Here is a 20267-nt window from a genome sequence, read left to right as displayed (position 1 = left end):
CATATATAGATAAAGGGGGTTGAGCTAGTACCAAACTCTATGTTTTTTATGGCAGGTTTTTAAGTTATTTTCCAGCCGAGATTGCATCACTCAACAAACACACACTCTCTCCCTCTCTCCCTCTCCCCCACTCCCTCAGTCACACACACTGTTTAGCTTTGTTGTTTCCGGTCATCTTGCTTAAAAATGAATTACAACCAAAATGGGTGTAAATGCTGAATCGCTAAATAAAAACAAGATAAGATAACATACGTTAAGATGAGTCCTTTTATTGGTCCCTTTACAGAGTAATGTACAATGTCACAGCAGTAAATACATATGTGGCTTAAACATTCAGCAAGTTCCTCTTCCTCAGACCTGGGGCTCAATCCCACTTCACCCCTTGTCACTGTACATGTACTGTAAGCCTCGGGTGTCTCAATTCTTGTAAGGTAAGGTCCTCTACCTTACCCCTTTACCGCAACAAGAATTGAGAGGTCAACCAGGCCTCCAAATTGGGATTTTTCTGGGAGGCACGTTAAATGGCAGGTTAGGAAATATATTTAAGTAACTAAATCGAAGAAAACTAGTCTTACTGGCATGATGTTAATGTTGGAAAGAACGATGTGTACCTGTACGTGTTTGCGGCTACATACCATAATCTGGTTCACTAGTGGCAGCGAAAGATAAAAGCTTTCTAGCAATCTGTAGCAAAAATTTATCATGTCTGCTTTCTTTACATTTGTGGTTCAAACATTTATAAATATAATTAAATCCACATCACTTTTAGGGTCAGGCTCCTTTCTACAGCATGTTGGCCTCACGGGAGTCTCTCTGCAGTAGCTTCAGTGTAACAATGACTTTAACAGATTTTCTAAACCAGGGGTAGAAAAAGGCATAGATCACAGGGTTTAAACAGGAGTTTAAGTAGAACAGACATATTACAAAGGCTGAAGATGAAGCGTTTAGCACAGTTTGTTCGCCGACAAGAGTGACACAGAAAAATGGGCAGACACAGAATAGAAACACAACTATGACGACTCCGAGAGTCCTGGCCGCTTTAATCTCTGACTTTTTAACAGTTACTACTGTGACGGCTGCAATCTGGGACCGCATGGCACGAGCGTGAGACACAGCCACCACAAACACTCTTGTATACAACACAATAATAACAGTAATGGGACCAACGAAGGTCAAAATAAGATCTGCAAGTCCAGCAATGTAGTTAATGACAATGATACACTCTCCTAAACAAGTGTTATACCTGCCTGGATGTTGCAGATTATCACTTAGGTTTAGACTTTGGAAGGATGAAGAGCAAAACCAACTCAAAGCAACACAGACTTTAATCATCCTATGTGTGATTTTAGTGGAGTAAAACATAGGCTCACAAATAGCCACATAGCGGTCAACAGATATGAGCACCATGGTTCCTATTGAGGAAGAGGTGATTATATATGACAAATATTGATACACAACACACACACCGTCTCCGAGGAGCCAGCAGCCGTCTATGAGCATAATCTGAAAGCACATGAGGAGGCCAACAAGGAAATCTGAGACAGCCAGAGAGAGGAGGAGGAGGTTGGTGGGAGTTTGGAGCTGCCTGGAGAAGAAAAACCAACAACACGATATCAGTGAATGAAGCATAACCAACATAATAATGTGTATGTCCAACCGTTTAAAGTGAATAAAATATTTGGATACCTGAAGTGGGAGATAGAGATGATGACCAGCAGGTTGAGAAACACAGTGAGCAGAGAAAGGGAAGACAGCAGGACGTAAATCAAAATGGCCTCCGAGTGAGAACGCTTCGGCCTCCTGCAGGAGGCGTTGAGGAGATGTGGGAAACAGAGTTCACTGTTCTCCAAGGTCTCCATCACCAGAGAGAGAGAGAGAGACTCCATCCCACAGCTGATTGACTTATTTATTTGTTGTCCACTCCTCTGGTGACGTTTCCCTCTCTAAGGAAATGGACATACGGTGCTTCCCTAACCTCAACCCCATCAGGCACCCGTGGGATAAACTGGAATAGAGATTGTAAGCCAGGCTCCAATGAAGTGCAATCGAAACGCTTCAGCATACCAAGACTTTGTGGCAACAGTTTGGGAAGGCCCTTTGCGATTCCAACATGACTGTGTCCCAGTGCACAAAGCAAAAACTATAAAGACATGGTTTGACTTTGAGTTTGGTGTGTGGAAGAACTTGACTATGGGTTAGAGCCCTGACCTTCAACCATCAAGCACCAGGCTCTCTGGCTAACCTCATTAATGTTCCACAGAATGAATGGACACAAATTCCCATAGAAAGATTTGTAAATCTTGAGGAAAGTCTTCCAAGAAGAGTGGAAGCTGTTATAGCTGCAAAAGGGAGAACCAACTCCATATTTAAGTACTCTATATGTATTTGAATACATCATTACAGTCCCTGTTGGTGTGATATACTTTTGTCTATTTAGTGTATTTCCCAACAATTCCCCAAAAGTGCTACTAACATACCAATAATGTTGGAATGGGGAGGGGGCAAGGTAGCGCCAAACTTTGCCGTACTGCACTGAGTCCATTGCTTTGCCTTGCTGGCACTTCACTCCGGGTGCCCACACACAGATATTATCATGTTCTCTTCCATTCTGAGCAAGTACGTGACGTCATCCAGAGAATCTCGATGCTGACTGGTCTTCGTGTCCATGAGAATTCTTTGCCAAACATGAACATTTTCAACTCGAGCGTTGGCACAAATGACACGTTGCGCCACTTGTACAATTCGCTCCACAAGGCCGGCGCGAGATTGACGTCGACTCGCGTCTGTGCATTGACTTTCTATGTAAACTCGTCCCGTGTAAACGCAGCATCAAGTTGAACCTTTACATGACCCACAATGCAGTTCAGCAACGCTTGACACTGCTTCATTCAAAGAGAATGAAAAGTGTTTCAGTTGATGCCTCTGTTTGCGTACGTGTGAGTCTACCAGGATAAGATAAGAACTGTAAAATGTGTGGATTATTAAGCAGTAATCATATTTCTAAGATGTCGTAGACGTAAGTAAGCACTGATTTATTTATTTGTTCATTTGTTTGTTTATTCTAGGTGTATTTTAGGATTGTTCTGATCAGTGGCTACAAATGTGTTTTTCCTTGTGCCCCTGCTGGCCTGTTTATGTTAGTGCACCATTTTCTTTCTCCTGAAAATGACAGATCAAGTAATGATTAATAATGTTTTACTCCTGTTACTCATCAGTCTGTCTCTCCAGCTCTGTATCATTGCAGGAGTTAGGCCACAGTGTCTAAGGTGTAACCACAGTAGTCTTATTCACAAAGTAATCCACAGAGTATGCATCGTGTGTTGACTCCAGTCAAAGTGATGATGAGTCAGCTATACTTAAAAAAACTAACATTTATTTAAGGGGTTTTTTTGTTTTTTTTATTGCATGGCCAGTTTCTACGCACATTTCCATAAAGCACGTTTACTTCATTTGACTCCAGAACCTTCCAGAAAAAAATATGTTAACACTAACAGTAATTTCTATGCATTTGCTGTTAACATTTGACCTTCACTGACCTTCATCTTTGAATGTGTTTTAGTCCCAAAATGTCTTCTTTGCAAACGTACAAACATCGCCATTAAAGATACAGACTTATCTAAGAAATAAATAATTTGGTCAACATGTAGAATAGAAACAGTCAAGCAACAAATGCACCTTTCTACAGCAGGTTGGCCTCACACGAGTCTCTCTGCAGCAGCTTCAGTGTAATAATAAGTCTGACAGATTTTCTAAACCAGGGGTAGAAAAAGGCGTAGATTATAGGATTCAAACAGGAGTTTGAAAAGATCATAAATATGACAAAAGCAGCGGTTGAAAAATTGATCACAGTGTCTTCACCCCCAACAGTGACGAAGTAAAACGGGAGGAAAAACATGAGAAACACAACTATAACAACTCCGAGAGTCCTGGCTGCTTTAATCTCTGACCTTTTAACAGTTACTAGTGTGACGGCTGCAATCTGGGACCGCATGGCACGAGCGTGAGACACAGCCACCACAAACACTCTGGTATACAACACGACAATAACAGTAACAGGAACTATGAAGTTCAATATGAGATCTGCAAGCCCGGCAATGTAGTTCACGGCAATGATGCACTCTCCGATGCAGGTGTTATACCTGCCTGGTTCAATCAGATTATCACCCAGATTCATAGTTTGGAAAGCAAAAGACCAAAACCAAATCACAGCGATGCAGATCTGAACTCTTGTCATTGTGATTTTTGTGGAGTACAACAGAGGATCACAAATAGCCACGTAGCGGTCAACAGATATGAGCACCATGGTTCCTACTGAGGCAGCAGTGATGATATATGCAAAATACTGATACGTGACACACACACGGTCACTGAGGAGCCAGCAGCCGTCTATGAGCATAATCTGAAAGCACATGAGGAAACCAACGAGGAAATCTGAGGCGGCCAGAGAGAGGAGGAGGAGGTTGGTGGGAGTTTGGAGCTGCCTGGAGAAGAAAGACCAACAACATGATATCAATGAACGAAACTATAGCGTTCACAACTTTCTCTACGACGAACAACAAATATGTGTCTACTTAAAGTGGGAGATAGAGATGATGACCAGCAGGTTGAGGAACACAGTGAGCAGAGAAACAAAGGACAGCAGGATGAAAATCACCACAGCCTCAGTTTGAGAACGCTTCGGCTTCCTGCAGGAGGCGTTGAAGAGATGCGGGAAGCAAAGTTCACTGTTCTCCAAGGTCTCCATCACCTCTCGTCTCTGAAGAGGTCTCTGTCATACACCTGATTTATGTCTGTCCTTTCTCTGTTATCCCTCCTCTTACATCACTCCACTGATGTGTTTTTGTCTCCAAAGGAATGCAAATGTTTCTGTTCCTCCCCTCCTCCCCTTTTTCTTTCTTACCTTCCACTTCCTCCTCATAATTTTTAAAGGTCCAATGTGCAAAATGTTTTGGTGGGGGTGTGGGGTTATTGGCTGTTTTTGTTTTTGTACCCTTACAATAATCCTGTTACTTGTATTTTAGGCAAGGGCCTTGGCAGCCATTTTGTGCAGAAGCAGCCAGTAGAAACATGTGGCACTTTTTCATGATACAGTTCTAGCACTACTCGGCTTGGTTTGACACAGGTTGTTTTGCCTTTCCATTCAGTATAATACCTGGTGCCTGGTGCTTTTTTTGGTTCCTGCCAGTGTTGTTTTAGACGAGAATGGACGTAGATGTTAGTGGGTGATCTGTCAGACGCACATTTCTGCTTATTGTGCGCGTAATCTGTCAATTAAAACCTAAAAATCCCTTGGTCCACGTTTCAAGACGGGTCGGGTGGGTTGCCGACATCGCCACCAACCCCTGACGCCCGATTTATGTGGGCCGCTCCCCGCCCTGGCGACGCAACGCAGTTGGGGCGCATTGAGGACAGTCCACTTCGATCAACATTAGCACCAGGGGCAGAGGGACCCTGTCCCCCGGGTCCACCAACAACCCTCGGTGAGGGGGGCAGCCGGTGGGTGGGAGAAGACACATCGAGTACATATGTCCACGGCCCCGGGGGCCAGTGTGGTCGTTGTACAGCGGACGGCCGGAGCCGCCTGCCACCTTCGCCCCAAGCCTTTCCAAGCCGACCTAGAGTCGGTCACAGCTCACCACCGGCGGAGGAAATTTCATTTTCACATTTTAGTCCAAAAGACTAAGACTGAGACTAAATCTAAAATGGCTGCCAAAAACAACACTGGTTCCTGCTCTTGCAGGCATGGGCACAAATTCCCATAGAAAGACTCGGAGCACAGTGTGGCTGCCGGCAAGTACGTGACGTCATCCGGAGAATCTCAATGCTGACTGGTCTTCGCGGCAATGAGGATTCTTTGCAAAACACATGAACATTTTCAACTCGAGCGTTGGTGCAAATGACACGTTGCGCCGCTTGCACAATTCGCTCCACAAGGCCGACCCGAGATTCGCGTCTACTCGTGTCTTAGCATTAACTTACTATGTAAACATGACCCACAATGCAGTTCAGCAACGCTTGACGCTGCTTCATTCAAAGATAAGGTTTCAGTTGATGCCTCTGCTGCATTATGTGTGTGTCTGCAAGGATAAAATAATCATATTCCTATAATGTTGCAGACGTAAGTTTGTTTATTCTAGGTGTATTTTAGGATTTTTTTAATCAGTGGCTACAAACCTGTTTTTCCTTGCGGCCCTGCTGGCTTGTTTATGTTAGTGCGCCATTGTCCAGACTAGAGCAAGGACAACATTTTATGATCAGCTCTGTAGGAGACTGCAACTGCAATAAACTAGATCCAGAGACACGACCTTGTTAAGCCCCCTCTGGTCCTAGGGCCCCCTTAAACTCTTACAATGGCCCTGTCAAAATGTTTTAAACTCCAAAAACTCTAATGTAACAAGAGAAAGTGAAATTGTACTGTATTATGGCAGGTTTTTGAATGATACATGATGAGACGTTACTTCCCAGTCGAGGAACAGTCGCTCAACACTCTCTCTCCCCCACTTCCTCTGACACATTGTTATGATTTGTTTGTTTTTTTTTTTTTTTAATAGTTTTCGATTTTGCTTAATAATTAATTACAACCAGTGTGGCTGTAAAAGCTCAACTGTTAAATAAAAACAAGATAATGTAAGTTAAGTCATTTATTGGTCCCTTCACAGAGTAATGTACAATATTAGAGCATCAAACATAGTCCAAAGTGACGGTAATAAATAAAAAGCATGCATTTTAACATGTATGAATACAGAATTATGGAAAAATATGAAGTAATAACACATAGGAAGTTAATTTTCATGGTGAATAACCAGAGTATATAGAGGATTGAACAACGATATTGCAGTGATAGGGAAATTCAAATACAAGCTTCTAATGTAATAGCACTGTTTTCTGCAAAGGTTTGTTCAAATGATTTAAGCTCCAGTCAAAGTGAAGGTTTTTTATTTTATATTTCTGTGTATTCAGTGGGTTGCTTCACAGTAATTTGTATTTTTAAGTATAACAATAGTATAACAATAGTATAACCAAGTTAATCAACTACAATACAAAAAAGATGCACTTTTCTACTGCAGGTTGGCCTCACATGAGTCTCTCTGCAGCAGCTTCAGTGTAATAATAAGTCTGACAGATTTTCTAAACCAGGGGTAGAAAAAGGCGTAGATTATAGGATTCAAACAGGAGTTTAAGAAGATCATAAATATGACAAAAGCAGCGGTTGAAAAATTGATCACAGTGTCTTCACCCCCAACGGTGACACAGAAAAACGGGAGGAAACACAACAGGAACACAACTATAACGACTCCGAGAGTCCTGGCCGCTTTAATCTCTGACTTTTTAACAGTTACTAGTGTGACGGCTGCAATCTGGGACCGCATGGCACGAGCGTGAGACACAGCCACCACAAACACTCTTGTATACAACACGACAATAACAGTAACGGGAACTATAAAGTTCAATATGAGATCTGCAAGCCCAGCAATGTAGTTCACGGCAATGATGCACTCTCCGATGCAGGTGTTATACCTGCCTGGTTCAATCAGATTATCACCCAGATTCATAGTTTGGAAAGCAAAAGACCAAAACCAAATCAAAGCAATGCAGATCTTAACTCTTTTCATTGTGATTTTTGTGGAGTACAACAGAGGATCACAAATAGCCACGTAGCGGTCAACAGATATGAGCACCATGGTTCCCACTGAGGCAGCAGTGATGATATATGCCAAATACTGATACGTGACACACACACGGTCACTGAGGAGCCAGCAGCCGTCTATGAGCATAATCTGAAAGCACATGAGGAGGCCAACGAGGAAATCTGAGGCGGCCAGAGAGAGGAGGAGGAGGTTGGTGGGAGTTTGGAGCTGCCTGGAGAAGAAAAACCAACAACATGATATCAATGAACGAAACGTAATCAATAGCAATAACAATTTTCTCTACGACAAACAACAAATATGTGTCTACTTGAAGTGGGAGATAGAGATGATGACCAGCAGGTTGAGGAACACAGTGAGCAGAGAAACGAAGGACAGCAGGATGAAAATCACCACAGCCTCAGTTTGAGAACGCTTCGGCTTCCTGCAGGAGGCGTTGAAGAGATGCGGGAAGCAAAGTTCACTGTTCTCCAAGGTCTCCATCACCTCTCGTGTCTGAAGAGGTCTCTGTCATACACCTGATTTATGTCTGTCCCTCCTCTTACATCACCCCGCTGATGTGTTTTTGTAGGAAGGAATGCAAATTTTTCTGTTCCTCCACAAACATAATCATTAACCCCTCCCCTCCTTTTTCTTTCTTACCTTCCACTTCCTCCTCATATTCTTTAAACATCCAATATGCAAAATGTAGGGTGGGGGTGGGGGGGAGGGTTTCTAGGCGGTTTTTGTTTTTGTACCCGTACAATAATCCTTTTACTTGAACTTTAGGCAAGGGCCTTGTTTCACGGAGGCAGCCAAACATGTGGCACTTTTTCATGATGCTCGTCACCAGATAGTATCTGGTGCTTTTTCTTGGTTCCTGCTCTTGCGAAGTTTCCAAGCGAGTTGAGCCAAGCTACCGATCGGTTAACAAACACTGGAGGACTTGAGGCGATGGTGTATTTTTGCCGACAGCAGCCATGTACGCTGGCTGTCACACTCTCGCCGTTTTTTAAAAATGTCAGGTTTGATTCCTGTGTCCTGTGTTCCTCGTGACTCTTCCAGTGACGACACTCTCCGATCAGTGGCCAGCAGTCTGTTGACGTCACATTTTAGTATCGGCTTTAGAACGTCACCAGAGCAGATACCAAAAGAAGCACCAGGAACCAGATACTAATACCTAACTCTTTAACACTTTTTTTGCTTATTTTAACCATAAAAGGGCCAGAAAATGTCCTGTAACTACCCATTTTTCCAGAATAATATCAATATCTGGCAGTTATTTACAGTTGTTAAAGAGCTAATTGAAAAGCAAAAAAAAATGAGCACAGTCAAGTCGAGCCGAGTAGTTTAGTCTAGATCTTTATGATTGAAAAGCGCCATAAATTAAAAGGTCCACTTCGGCTTCCTGGCCAGAACCACACTCTCAGATAGCACTGCAACCAGATCTTACCATACACTCAACAAAGAGAGAGCTGCTCATGTTTTAGAACCGACAAAGGTCTGGGTTGTGTGTATCACACATTCTAGCACTGGTGTGTCCACAAGAACATGAACATGACTTCCGACAAGGAGGCTGAAGCGGACTTTTAGGCTAAAACCATGGTGTAAATGACCTCGGATTTGAATGTGGTTGCTTGGACAACACCACAGGAGCAGTACTGACACATTTCCTTCTGTTGGTATTTTTATTATTTGAATAAGTGGCCACTATTTTTTTATTAGATTTGTCTGCACTCCTGAAACCACAAACCTAGACGTCCATTGGCTTTGCGATGAGTCAATGCACAGTTTAATCGAGCTAAGGCCAGCAACTGGACAACTTGCCAAGTCCGAGAAAATCGATTTATTGGCCTTGTACCTCTGACCCCACCTCCGTAGGTGGCGCTGTATTTCTCCATAGGCCAGTGTGTATTGAATGAGTATCACAGAAAAACAACAAAGTGAACGGCGAGATCGACGGTGATGGATGGTGTTGTGGTTCTGTATGTTTCATACCTGCTGTACACGTTAATGAGATATATATTAGATGGAGCATGGCTCTTGTGGTTGAGGTGACTATCACTTTTTCAATTATGTTAGACCAACTAAGACTAGCACAATTTTAGTCGGACTAACGTGTTTACATAACGTAAAGAAAACCAAATTATTCTTTGTCCAACTAAAATCGGCCATCTGAGTATTCTATCCCTTCACAGTGACAATTTTAAGTCAAAAAGTTGTCTGTTTCACCTCTAATGAAATGAAAAATACAATTTTATTGAAGGACTTTTGCAATTTATTTATTATGTCAGCAAATGTTTGAACTCTTTTGTCCAAGGAGAAAGCAGACAAGTTATTCTGTGCCTTAACTTTTTGCTATGCTAACTATGCGTAAACACACACACACACACACACACACTTTCTCCCTGACTGGCTCAAGCCTCTGAGACAAGACTCCGATTGACAACTTAACAACACAAACATCCACGTGTTGTTAATGGCTCTCTGATGAATCGCGCTCATCAAGGAATCACACCTTCGTGTGTTAGTGTCAGTCGTCGGGTGCAGACACCGATCTCAGCGGGATCCGTCCAATCAGACGTGTGAAGAAAAACATCATGTCACATGTTCCGCTACGGGCACACGAGGTACTGTACATGATGCAAGCTTAAACTGTTGTGAGGAAAGAAAACACATGACGCAAGACACACGAACAATGTGACTTTGGATCCATAACTTTTTCTCATGTACTTGCAAATCGCAATTCATGCATTTTATATATATATATAAAAATGTGGGGCTTTTTTAAGATTTTAAAACACATAATCATATTCTTCTTCATATCCTTATGACCTGGTGTCTCTCAGCACAGGTCACTGTGTTCTGAGGACAAATATATTGGATTAAAACCATACACACACACACACACGTTAATTTGCCATAATGATGAAATGCCCTACAACCAAATGCTTTCGGATAAGATTTTCCATTTTATTCTGCATTTCTTGCAACTGAACATACATATAGGGAATGATTAGAGGAACCATGTTGCTGTTGTAAGTTCCAAGTTCACAAAGATTTGTGTACACTTTCTGGTCACAACTGTGATTCTATTCCATTCCTGCATGCCAACATCGGCCTAGACACTGTGAATTTGCCTTATTTGAACACACGTATGACATTATATGAGTAACGCCATTAAAATAAAATCGCAAGCTTTCTTTCAAGTCTTCATGAATCACTAAATCGCATGTGTCTCCATCTCAAAAGTGTTTCACAGTCATTTATACGTCGCAGAAAAATCTGAAAACCAAATTGACTTTGTTAACTTATGTAGTAAAAGGTGTAATATATATATATATATATATATATATATATACATATACATTTACATTTACATACGTTCGGTACCATGTTGAGGTTATGTCATCGGACACTCACTGTCAACCACACTGGTGTCCACTATACTATGCTGTGATTTAAACTCTATTTTCTCCTAAATTAGAACATTTGTTCCATTCCTACCACTTTATCCTCCACATGAGAGTCGGGGACACAGGGCGAGAGGCGGGGGTCACTCCCCGGACAGGTTGCCAGTCCATCACAGGGCAAACACAGAAATAACTATTCATATTCACTCCAACATTCACAATTGAGCGTGTCCAGTTCACCTAATCTCCTCAATGAAGGGAGCCCAAACATAGAGAGAACATGCAAACTCCACGCAGAAAGGCCCTCGTTCGAATGGGGATCCGAACCCTCGTGCTGTGAGGCAACAACGCTAGCCACTGCTAGGCATCGCTTACAAAACTGATCACGTCCTATTAAAGATGGCCTATGTGAGACCATTAACTCCTCTGACTTCCTTAGACCACCATTCAGACAGGCTTCCTCAGGAGTCACCCCCTGGTGGCTATGAAATAAACTCTTACTTCAGGTTTGGCATGAGCTGTTAAACTGAAAAGATTATTTATATAATAATAATAATGTATAATATATAATGGGAATGGGACCCGGGTTTGAGACCTGGTCGGATCAAGGCCTTTCTGCATGGAGTTGGCATGTTCGTGCGTGTGTGTGGGTTTTCTACAGGTTCTCTGGTTTCCTCCCACAGTCCAAAAACATGCACTATGGGCATTAGGTCAATTAAACACTCTAAATTGACCATAGGTGTGAGAGTGAATGGTTGTTTGTCTCCATATGTGGCCCTGCGATGGACTGGACTCAGCAGATCAGCAGTCTCGGAAATACCCGTACCAGCCTGTCGGACACCAACAACCGTGACACATTCAAAGACACAGTTTGACCTTCTCTACGTGCCTAAATCCATCAAATTGCTGTCATGTGGTTGTCTGAGTGGATGAAGCAGTTGTGACACGTGTACCTAATAAAGTGGCAGGTTAGACGTGGCAGCATAGGTTGAGTTTGAAAGCACGTCTATCAAAGGCTTTATGGTTGAGAGCACCTGTAAGACTAATAACATGCCTTGTGCGAACTAAGCATCAAATGTCCCGAACAAATATAGGGGGTGCTTTACGTGATCACACATCAAACCCGATTTCTGTTGTGACTGCCGGAATGTTTTTCTTCAATCCAATGACAAAAGCTTTCTCTCACCTGACAGCAGCTCCACGCCCTCGCTGACATGTTGCTGATCTCCCTGATTGTCTGACAACAAGTCTTTACACAATGATTACAGGCTGCCTTTGTTATCCTTTGTTCTTGCCCAGCAGGCCTCGCCGAAGCAGCGTGAGAGGAAATGACTATGCTTTGTCTATATAGACAACCGGGGTTGTTTTGTACTGTCATGTCTTCACCTTACTGTTTGTCTTTGCATTGTACGAAATGTGTGTTGAACTCTGAATAAAGGCACTCGAGAGGCAACAGAATGTCTGCGGCGAGTGTTTCCTGATGTGTCTCTGTGTCTCTCTCCACCTGCTCCGTCTCCACCTGAAACACAACCTGCTGCTGACCTTTCACCACCAGAGTTCACTGAAAAGTGCTCTCACACATAATTACCCTTATAGAAAAGACAGGGATGAAACACGGGGCCCGCGCATGCTCACATGCGCTGCTGGAGGCCTCGACTCAAGTCACTTCAGTTACGCAACTTCCAAACTTTTAATGTTTTTCCCCTTTTTACTGATATCAAATGTTGTGTCACACACAGCAAACTCATGACGTGAGGTGAGATTTATTTATTTTTGGTTCATTTTCAACAAACAACAATTCTTTTCAGAAAAACATGGTTATAGCGACAACAAAAAATAAAGTGTGAGCAGTTATGTCAACACCAGTTTGTACATATTTCAGTAACGTAACTTTTTTTAATCGTATATTGCGGGGTGGCATTAATGTAACAAGGTTCTGTGTATTGCAAGATTTAACATGACAGGTGACGACAACTTTTGCATCCTTTTTTTATATATGAAGACCTACTCACTTGTGACTGTATTGTGTTGTTTTCAATTTTTTCAGTTTGTATCATGAATTAACAAGTGGATTAGTTTGATTACAATGTTTTTATTGCTTCCAAATGACAAATAAAAGATACACAAAACAATATCAAACATCAAAAAATAACAAAAGAGATGGAATAGTTAATGCAAGACACACTGGATTCATTTTCATTTTAGGTCATTGCCATATATACAATATGTATTTGATTATTTTCCTCCTTCCTTTATTATTTAAGGTTTATTAAACTTATTTGTGTTTGTAAATAAATGGAAAAAGAAACACACAAACATCAATGTTGGTTTTAAAGGTGCTGATCACTGAAAGTAGAAAAATCAGTCCCTCACACTCTTACTTCATATGCACAAATTCACTTAAAAGTGAATTATAATTATGTTTCTTTAAGATAACAAACAATGTGTTGAGGAAGAAGGGAACAATTTTGGATCCACCCCATCATTACATGAACTTTTATGGACCCCTGTTAAAAGAAATAAAGATATTCACATGTTTAAACCTTCACTTTATGTTTTTTTGTGCAGGTTAAAACGTCAAATTACCCACTGATTACTTGCTCCCTGTCACCAGGTGGAGGTTGATTGCTGTGATGGGCAGCACATGTGTCAAGTAGGAGTGGCCTGCATCACAAATCAGAGTTTCTGGTCTTGTGAAAGAGGTCTTGATCTCTGATGGGTCTTTTATCTGGTTAAATAAAGGTGGAATATTTTAAATGAAATGATGAAATTTCGGCTCCCTGAAGCCATTTTATTTATTTTATTGCACACACATTGCAACACATTGTTTGTTATCCTAAAAAAATAATAATTATAATTCACTTTTAAGTGAATTTGTGCATATGAAGTATGAGTGTGAGGGACTACTTTTTCTACTTTCAGTGAGTATAGGGAATAAGAGTTTGTAAAATTCTATGTCTCCTTCGATTTCTGTCCTAAAGAATGAAATCCTCTCGAACGATCTAGGTTCTCTCAAACACAACTGGTAAATAAAAAATAATAATAAAAAAAAACACCACCTGGGACGACCTGGTGCCGTAAAAAGTGTAAAATTTAAAATTAAGCTACATTAGATACCCAATGAAAATTAACAAAAGTTTATGACAGTGCAGATTAAATGTAATAGTATTATATTATACTTGAGCTTCCTTTAAGTAGTATAATGGAAGCAATGGTTGAACACTAATAAAAGCACAAATGAGAGAGAGAGAGAGCATCCTCCCTTTGAACAGTCTTTGTCTCACTCTGGTGTTAAACTGCGGTACTGCAACGGTGACATGTGACAAAGAGGCAGGTGGAGGAAACCCTTTCAGACCATGACCCCATAACTGCATGAAAATCTGGGACGTTTACCCTCTGCTGACATTTAGCCACACATGTCAGTTGTAAATGTAGAAACCCTTGTTCGTCAGCGGAGGAGCTTTTCTCATTTCCACGTAGGTGCTGTTCTCCGTGTTGTTGTTGTACTGCAACGCGGGGCGAGAGCTGGAGCACAGCCGCTGTTTCTGTACCTGTGATATTCAGACGGCACAGAATCAGAATAAAAGTGTAAAAGAAATTTGACTCAGAGGCTATAAAATGAATAAAACTAACTAACTCTGGTTGGCGGTCACTTTCAAACTAATCCTTAAGACCCACCACTAAATTCATTATTGCCAATGTATTCACTGTTATTATTAGGCCCAGTTCCCAGAGTGACCCTCAAAGATAACGCGATATACACATAAATGTATAATCACATTAATTTAAAGGTCCAGTATGTAACATTTAGATGAGTTTGTCATCTGAATTTTGAAATACTCTCCTCATAATATCATAAAAAAGTGTATAATTGCTTTAAAATTCAAATAGTTTGGGGATAAAATAATCATTATTTACTAGTATGTGTTGTACAATGTGCAGTATATAATCCCAGAAAGGAGAAAGCCAGGGCGACGTATGTAAGAAAGACGACGGCGATGAAGATAAGTGACAGCGAATGCAAGTGCAAGAGAGACGTGGGATTTTATAACCTCATCATTTTCCTAAAGGGACATATTTACTGATCTGTGTGTTGTTTTTGGGACAGTAAGACATAACACCAACAAAAACTGAGTGAAGTAACTGACGAACCCTCAGGCTGATGTAGAGGCAGGCGAGGACACAGCCGCACAGGAATATGACAGTGAGCAGACCGATAAGAATCCAGCTGAGTTGATTGAGCTGATGAGAATCTGGAGGTGGAGTGACGCGGCTCTTTCCTGTTTCCTGTCGACCTGTTAATAAGAACAAAGCAGAGTTTAAAAGGCATTTCCTGTTTGGGCAGAGGCCATTTGTTTAAAGTTAGAGTGACTGCTCCAAAATAGACATCTGCCATTAAAATCTGCCATTTTCAGCCATAGTCTAAAGGCCCTGGTATACTTCCACGCACACCGTTGCATTGCGTGTCGCATAACGCTGACCCTAGTATACTCGTGCATCAGGGTTCTGTAGTATCCCACTTCACCATCAGGTGGCGGTACAAGTCTGGACGCAGGGAATAGGATCCATTCCTACCAAAGAAGAAGAGAACAATGCTACAGTTCCCTCGGACACGTCTGGAAGTATACCAGGGCCTTCAGCCGTCGCGCTTTACTAGTACAGTGTATCTGTTGAGCTTCCGCATTGTCTCCATCAGTCCTCGTGAAACATGTGACACTCTTGTCGCAGAAATGTCTCCACAGACACAAAAAAAAAACACACGAGAGGTTAATTGGCCAGAATTCGGTCGTAAATCCAGCCCTTCCGACAATCTTGGGTGTCTCCAGATTTTAGGCTGATTTGAACAGATTATCTGGCCAAATAATCCTGTCGTTTGAGCGGGTTACCAGACGCGATATTAACATCATCGGACAAATCCGAATTCAAATTGTAAAAATATTAAACATGTTTGATATTTAGGACTTCAACAGCGATTTGAGGCGTGAGCAGAACCTCGCAGGAACCAATGAGAGTGAGTTGATGTTGCGTACTTTTGTTTAGAACCTTAACTTGTACAAGCCACGACTTCTTCCATAGTTTTTTTTTTTTTGCATTTCTCAGCACAAAACACAACAGCTATTTACTGATGACACCAACAATCCGCCTCCATGTCTGTTTATATTGTGAAGTAAGTCTTGAATTGAAACCCTGGAATCTAATCTTGACACCGCAGATTGTAACAGATAAAAATTCAGACAGGATGTTGTTTGCATAGTGAATTTCCACTTTAACGCACAGTTTTATCTGTTCAGGCACAAGATGACGGCCTCCAAAAAAGCAAGGCCCTTGCCTAAAGAACTAATAAAAGGCTTGTACTTATCAGTAGTATATTCAGTATATGTCAGTAAACCCTCCTACACGTTACACATGGGACCTTTAACTCACAGTAACCATACATGTGGAACATGGAGTGTAGATGTTAGCTTGGACGTACCTCGCTGCAGTCTGGTTGGAGTCCTCCCCTTCCTTTCGACATCGAGATAATTTATTGTCACCGTGAACTCGCACTCGTACTCCACATCCATGGCCTCTGGCCCGATGTTGAGTAAGATGAAGAGCCACTTCTTGGGATTTTCTGAATGCATGGTAATGTTTTTACAGTGTGTCATTCCCTTCATGCAGAGCATGTGCCGCTTGTTTCCTCTGAGAAGAGACACAAGGTAATGTTAGACAGCGAAGATTTTGACCCGAACCTTAGGTTTGTTGATGCAGGTCGATGTTTTGAGACGCACATTAAGGGGTTTTTACTCTTTGTACTTTATGTAAACACGAGACAATAAAGATATCATGTGATTTGTTGTATTCTTTCCAAGTTGAACAGCTTGTATGATTAGGAAGCAATTGACAGACTACATTGCACTAGGCCCAGTTTAATATGATCTCTCCATCACTTTAGCCTGAATAATGTTGATCCCTGCTATAGATAACAGATTTGTACATATTGGTAAAGGAAAACTTACTATTGTCTGAAAAATGAACAAAAAAACGATTTGTACTTGTTTCCACTTGGTGGAATGGCGCTACAGTGGTTAGCACTGGTGCCTCACAGCAACAAGGTCAAATGGGGGCCTTTCTTTGTGGGGTATGGATGGATGGAGCAGCTGTGGCTCAGAAAATGAGTTTGTTCTCTGTGTTTTACAGCAGTCAGCAGCCACAATGTTGCCTCCTTTTTCTTGTCTTTTCTCTGCCTCTTCCTTATATTGAAGTTCCCTTGGATTGTTTGGCTTACAGCCGTGAGACTTTGAAGACCACTTGGCGATTGTGAATGCATCTATAAACACTGCGGACACGCTATAAACACTAGAAAAATGCTCTATAAATACAAACTATTTACTAAGGATTGATGGCTAAGGAAGGAGACATTTCCCCCTCCACACACAGACATAAGACTGTAGCCACTCTGTGAACGACACAGGACACCGAATAATGTAGCAGGAGTGACATCTGGTGTGTTTTCTCTGCTGTTGCAGCCCATCTGCTTCAATTGTTGTGCACTCAGAGAATGTCTTCCACATTCCTTGGTTGTAACAAGTGTTTCTATGAGTTACTGTTGCAAGAAACTAAACATTCTGACCATTCACCTCTGGAATCAACTAGGCCTCTCCATGAGAACTACCATTCTCTGTAAACCCTGGTTTAGATGTTTGTGCGTGAATCATTTAAATCACATTTTCTTCCTTTCATTTAATTTGCTGCTATGTGAGTGGCTGCTAAGATATTTGCATTAACAAGCAGCTGCACAGGTGTTACTAATAAAGACATGTGCAAGTCTGAAGGCTTCTCTGGAGACAATAGACATCGTGCGGAGATGACCTGTCATTTCAGCCTTTATTTGCCGTCATATTTTGCTCTATGTTATAAATGATTATACAGATTGTTTTAAAAAAAGAGGCACAAATAAGTTAAATATCTATTCTTTTTACAGTATTTTACAGTCCAGCACCCGTCTTTCACACAGAAACCCCAAAGAAACATACTTCGTTATGCTGTTGAGTCGGACATCTTTAACAGAGGCGCTGTCGGCGGTGTATTCGCAGCTGATTGTGGCAGATCCATCCGGGTTTACTGTCTGAAACTGTGGCTGATTCACCTCGAACCCTGGTGAATAAAAAAAAAATAAATGAATTAAAAAACACACTGCAAAAACATTAACAGCCAAAGTAGGCTTTACTTTATTATATTTTTTATCTGTGAGGGAATATCATAATCCCGTTATTAAGTATAATTTATTATAACCATAGAGCCATTAATAAAATTGAAAATCCAACTTTAACATTTACTCTAATACATTTCTGCTAAATATCCTGAACCAAATTACATTCAGTGGGTAATTTCTAATGTTTTTAGGGACTTATATTTTATATTTATATTGTGAATTTGAATCTAACATCTTATGTCTGGCTACTGTCTACAACTGTCAGAATGGTGAATGTACTGTAAGACAATAAAGTATTTTCCCATCTTAACTATGTCTATTGCTCTATACACTATAAAAAAATAGCGCTTTTCTAGTTTCGATGACAACTCTTCACAGAGCACATCTTTTATCACACGTTCACGCGCTGCGGCTGTGGGTTAAGTGTTTTGACCAAGGACACGCACACTAGCGGACCCAGTAATCAAACCCACAACATTCCAGTTGAAAGACAACTATTGCTGCTCAATTCTAACTCCTCACTTTTGTATTACTTTTACTTTTACTTCTAAATCTTAAGTATATTTTATATCAGAAAATTACTTTTAAATATGTTGTATACCGTTCAAATTTCAAATTTAACATGCATCTTCATTTTAAATTGTTAAAACAGTATTGTCACATGCAGTAAATTATAAATAACTGCCAGATATTAAAAGTTATTCTGGAAAAATGGGTAAAGGCACATTCTCTGGTGTTTTTTTATGGTTAAAATAAGCAAACAAAAAAGTTCAGATGGACATTTTCAGAGTTAGGTGTGAAAGCGAAAGTCTTTACAAGACTTTAAGACTTTACAATGTATTTTCTAAATTATTTGTTTCATTGAAAAAGTGGAGTCTTGTTTACGTTTTTTCTTTCACTTTAATTAGTCTGAACATTGACAAAAAATGTGTTCTTCATTCAGTATTTTTAAAATTATAATTGTGGATGCTGTGAAATAAATAACTCAAAACAAGAGTCCTACCATGACATTGATGGAGGATGAAGTTCAGACAAATGACGATGACGATACTGAAGCTGCGAGCTGTCATCATTTTCTTTATTGTTCCCTTCTCGCTCTGTGAAGGCAAAACAGAACTGAGCAAATATGTATCACTGGAAATGTATCAATGTGCGTAGACGTCACAAAAACAAACCCGTCATGCTGACACAGAGTGGAGCAGGTTTATGTGGGCGATCACGTGACTTTCACTGTGTCCTGGTTAATAGGACACCATTTTATCTTCTCAAATGTGAGGATCTGATCTTTTACGCATTTCCTGATATTGTGGGGTTTTTTTTTCATTGTATTGCATCGAGACCTCATGATATGATATAGATCCACACTTAAAATCTGTGTAATGAGGTATGAAATAAGGCATGCACTTTTTTCATCACAGACTTATCTCTTCGTTTGGACCTGTTGTGTATAGTGTCAGCTATATACGTCCACATCCTGTTTTTGGGGTTTGTGCTTCTGTGAAAATGCTTCTGTGCAGTAAAAAAAAAGAGAAAGAAATGGAAACCACAAACTTCATCAACATTGCCAGGCCTCAGATCTGCTCGCTGATTGGTCCGTCTCTCACCTGCTGCTTGGGTTAGATGTTATGAGCTAATTCACTGATAATCTTTGTGCACAATGTTACATTTTTATCTTTATACAGTCAGGAAGGCAAAATGAAAGTTTCAATTAAATTAAAAGGTTAAAAGGTTTCGGCAAATGACTACTGCAGGAGATATTCACTGATGACTTTTTGCCATGCCAGTAACTGTATGTTTTTATTTTATTTATTTTACCATAAAATCTTTGAGAACCGGCTCTCATTTACAAACATGAGAACTGTATGTAGATAATATTTCAAAAGCTGCTAACTGGATTGCCACAAAACACAGGGTTTACTGCACTCAAAACATGTAAAAAATAAACATCTAATAATAACTATATTCAATCGATTGCTTTATTGCAGACATTAGTATAAATTGTAAATCTTGTAATCTTGGCTTAACTTCTAGAAC

The 20267-nt window shown here is 40.8% G+C and overlaps 4 protein-coding genes across 4 annotated transcripts; all 4 read right to left on the bottom strand.

Moving 5' to 3' along the window:
- Positions 1–783: 783 nt before the first annotated feature.
- LOC131455273 (trace amine-associated receptor 13c-like) lies at positions 784–1859 on the bottom strand. Its single transcript, XM_058622807.1, has 2 exons — positions 1687–1859; positions 784–1585 (listed from the first exon to the last, which is right to left on the bottom strand). The coding sequence occupies exons 1-2, from the start codon at positions 1857–1859 to the stop codon at positions 784–786; spliced, it is 975 nt and encodes a 324-aa protein (XP_058478790.1).
- A 1820-nt stretch (positions 1860–3679) lies between these two features.
- Positions 3680–4744, bottom strand: LOC131455269 (trace amine-associated receptor 13c-like). The gene is made up of 2 exons (XM_058622802.1): positions 4572–4744; positions 3680–4481 (listed from the first exon to the last, which is right to left on the bottom strand). Exons 1-2 carry the CDS (start codon positions 4742–4744, stop codon positions 3680–3682), a joined length of 975 nt encoding a protein of 324 aa, XP_058478785.1.
- A 2314-nt stretch (positions 4745–7058) lies between these two features.
- Positions 7059–8129, bottom strand: LOC131455252 (trace amine-associated receptor 13c-like). The gene is made up of 2 exons (XM_058622786.1): positions 7957–8129; positions 7059–7860 (listed from the first exon to the last, which is right to left on the bottom strand). Exons 1-2 carry the CDS (start codon positions 8127–8129, stop codon positions 7059–7061), a joined length of 975 nt encoding a protein of 324 aa, XP_058478769.1.
- Positions 8130–12857: 4728 nt separating this feature from the next.
- Positions 12858–19333, bottom strand: LOC131455249 (uncharacterized). The gene is made up of 5 exons (XM_058622783.1): positions 19237–19333; positions 18055–18175; positions 16512–16720; positions 15191–15333; positions 12858–14589 (listed from the first exon to the last, which is right to left on the bottom strand). The coding sequence occupies exons 1-5, from the start codon at positions 19304–19306 to the stop codon at positions 14458–14460; spliced, it is 675 nt and encodes a 224-aa protein (XP_058478766.1). The 5' UTR covers positions 19307–19333; the 3' UTR covers positions 12858–14457.
- Between the last annotated feature and the right edge of the window lie 934 nt (positions 19334–20267).

The sequence above is a fragment of the Solea solea genome, chromosome 2 (assembly GCF_958295425.1).
Source record: "Solea solea chromosome 2, fSolSol10.1, whole genome shotgun sequence".
Classification (NCBI taxonomy): Eukaryota; Metazoa; Chordata; class Actinopteri; order Pleuronectiformes; family Soleidae; genus Solea; species Solea solea.
This window is presented reverse-complemented; position numbering and strand designations above follow the sequence as displayed.

Bases quoted from the DNA above. Each gene is read 5' to 3' on its own strand.
- LOC131455273 (XM_058622807.1), bottom strand. From the start codon at position 1,859: ATGGAGACCTTGGAGAACAGTGAACTCTGTTTCCCACATCTCCTCAAC. The intron at 1,586-1,686 runs GTATCCAAATAT...TTTCTTCTCCAG, and splicing joins ATCTCTATCTCCCACTTCAG to GCAGCTCCAAACTCCCACCA.
- LOC131455269 (XM_058622802.1), bottom strand. From the start codon at position 4,744: ATGGAGACCTTGGAGAACAGTGAACTTTGCTTCCCGCATCTCTTCAAC. The intron at 4,482-4,571 runs GTAGACACATAT...TTTCTTCTCCAG, and splicing joins ATCTCTATCTCCCACTTTAA to GCAGCTCCAAACTCCCACCA.
- LOC131455252 (XM_058622786.1), bottom strand. From the start codon at position 8,129: ATGGAGACCTTGGAGAACAGTGAACTTTGCTTCCCGCATCTCTTCAAC. The intron at 7,861-7,956 runs GTAGACACATAT...TTTCTTCTCCAG, and splicing joins ATCTCTATCTCCCACTTCAA to GCAGCTCCAAACTCCCACCA.
- LOC131455249 (XM_058622783.1), bottom strand. From the start codon at position 19,306: ATGATGACAGCTCGCAGCTTCAGTATCGTCATCGTCATTTGTCTGAAC. The intron at 16,721-18,054 runs GTATGTTTCTTT...GTCTCTTCTCAG, and splicing joins CGACTCAACAGCATAACGAA to AGGAAACAAGCGGCACATGC. The intron at 15,334-16,511 runs GTACGTCCAAGC...TCTTATTAACAG, and splicing joins TCCAACCAGACTGCAGCGAG to GTCGACAGGAAACAGGAAAG.